Source organism: Etheostoma spectabile, chromosome 8, assembly GCF_008692095.1.
Source record: "Etheostoma spectabile isolate EspeVRDwgs_2016 chromosome 8, UIUC_Espe_1.0, whole genome shotgun sequence".
Classification (NCBI taxonomy): domain Eukaryota; kingdom Metazoa; phylum Chordata; class Actinopteri; order Perciformes; family Percidae; genus Etheostoma; species Etheostoma spectabile.
This window is the reverse complement of record NC_045740.1, coordinates 13,858,735-13,859,692: the sequence shown is the minus strand read 5'-3', so window position 1 is coordinate 13,859,692 and position 958 is coordinate 13,858,735. Positions and strand designations below refer to the sequence as shown.

General features: G+C 36.7%; 1 protein-coding gene across 1 annotated transcript in view; it reads left to right on the top strand.

The window, feature by feature from the left end:
• The window catches only part of snx1a (sorting nexin 1a), a 14,102-nt gene that overhangs the window by 10,791 nt on the left and 2,353 nt on the right, over positions 1-958 (top strand). The window contains exons 13-14 of the mRNA XM_032523903.1: positions 225-305; positions 406-477. Coding sequence (XP_032379794.1) covers positions 225-305; positions 406-477 — 153 coding nt within the window. The remainder of the gene's footprint in view (positions 1-224; positions 306-405; positions 478-958) is intronic.

Below are 958 nucleotides of genomic sequence, written 5' to 3'. Positions count from 1 at the left end.
TGACATGCCGCAAAGGGCCACAGGTTGGAGTTGAACCCGAGGCCGCTGCATCGAGGACTAAACCTCTGTATATGGGCGTGCGCTCTAACAGGTGGACTTCAAGGTGATGTTTATGAGACATAATTTTTTACCTGCGATGATTTTATTTCCTTTTCAAAACATCCAGATATGATTGTGCCTCTGTACTACGGGGCTCTGAACGTTTCCTCTCTCCTTGTTCACAGTGGGAGGCCAAGGTGACGCAGTATGAGAGAGACTTTGAAAGAGTTTCTGCTACTGTGCGTAAGGAAGTCGTCCGCTTTGAGGTACTGGTGCCTATTCTTGTTGCATTCACATCAGTTACTGGACAGCGGGTGATGTTATTCGTTACTGATTGGTGAAACGGTTTTTTATTTAACAATACAGAAAGCAAAGGCCAGAAACTTCAAAAGAGAGATAATTAATTACTTGGCGTGTCTGCTTCAGTCTCAGCAACAGGTGAGTGTCTCTTGAGTCAGACAAGAATATTTAACATTTCCATAATCAAACTTTGTCAGTGTACATTTAAAAAAAGTTTTAATATAGAGAAAAGCTTTTCCCACTATGGCATTCATAGATAGATTGATTGATTGATTGATTGATTGATTTGGTGCTGGTGATCTTATTTAGAAAGCCTTCATAAGTGCAGCAGTACAATAGGTGCAACTTATTATAAATTATCAAAATAAAGTGAAATTGTAGACACATAGTGATCTACAGACAATAACAGATTATTTTTAAGTGGAATATTTTAGAAAATGGAACATGAGCTAAAGAGAAATGTATGAATGATTCTTTTTTTACGTTACGATAAGAAAGATTGGGACTGCGAAAAATGACTGATTCCATTATTATTATTTAATCCGTTTTCAATCTGTTTTTTAAACATTTAATTAAATAGTACGTCAAAACACTGACAAAGGTTCTTTTAAGAGCTTAA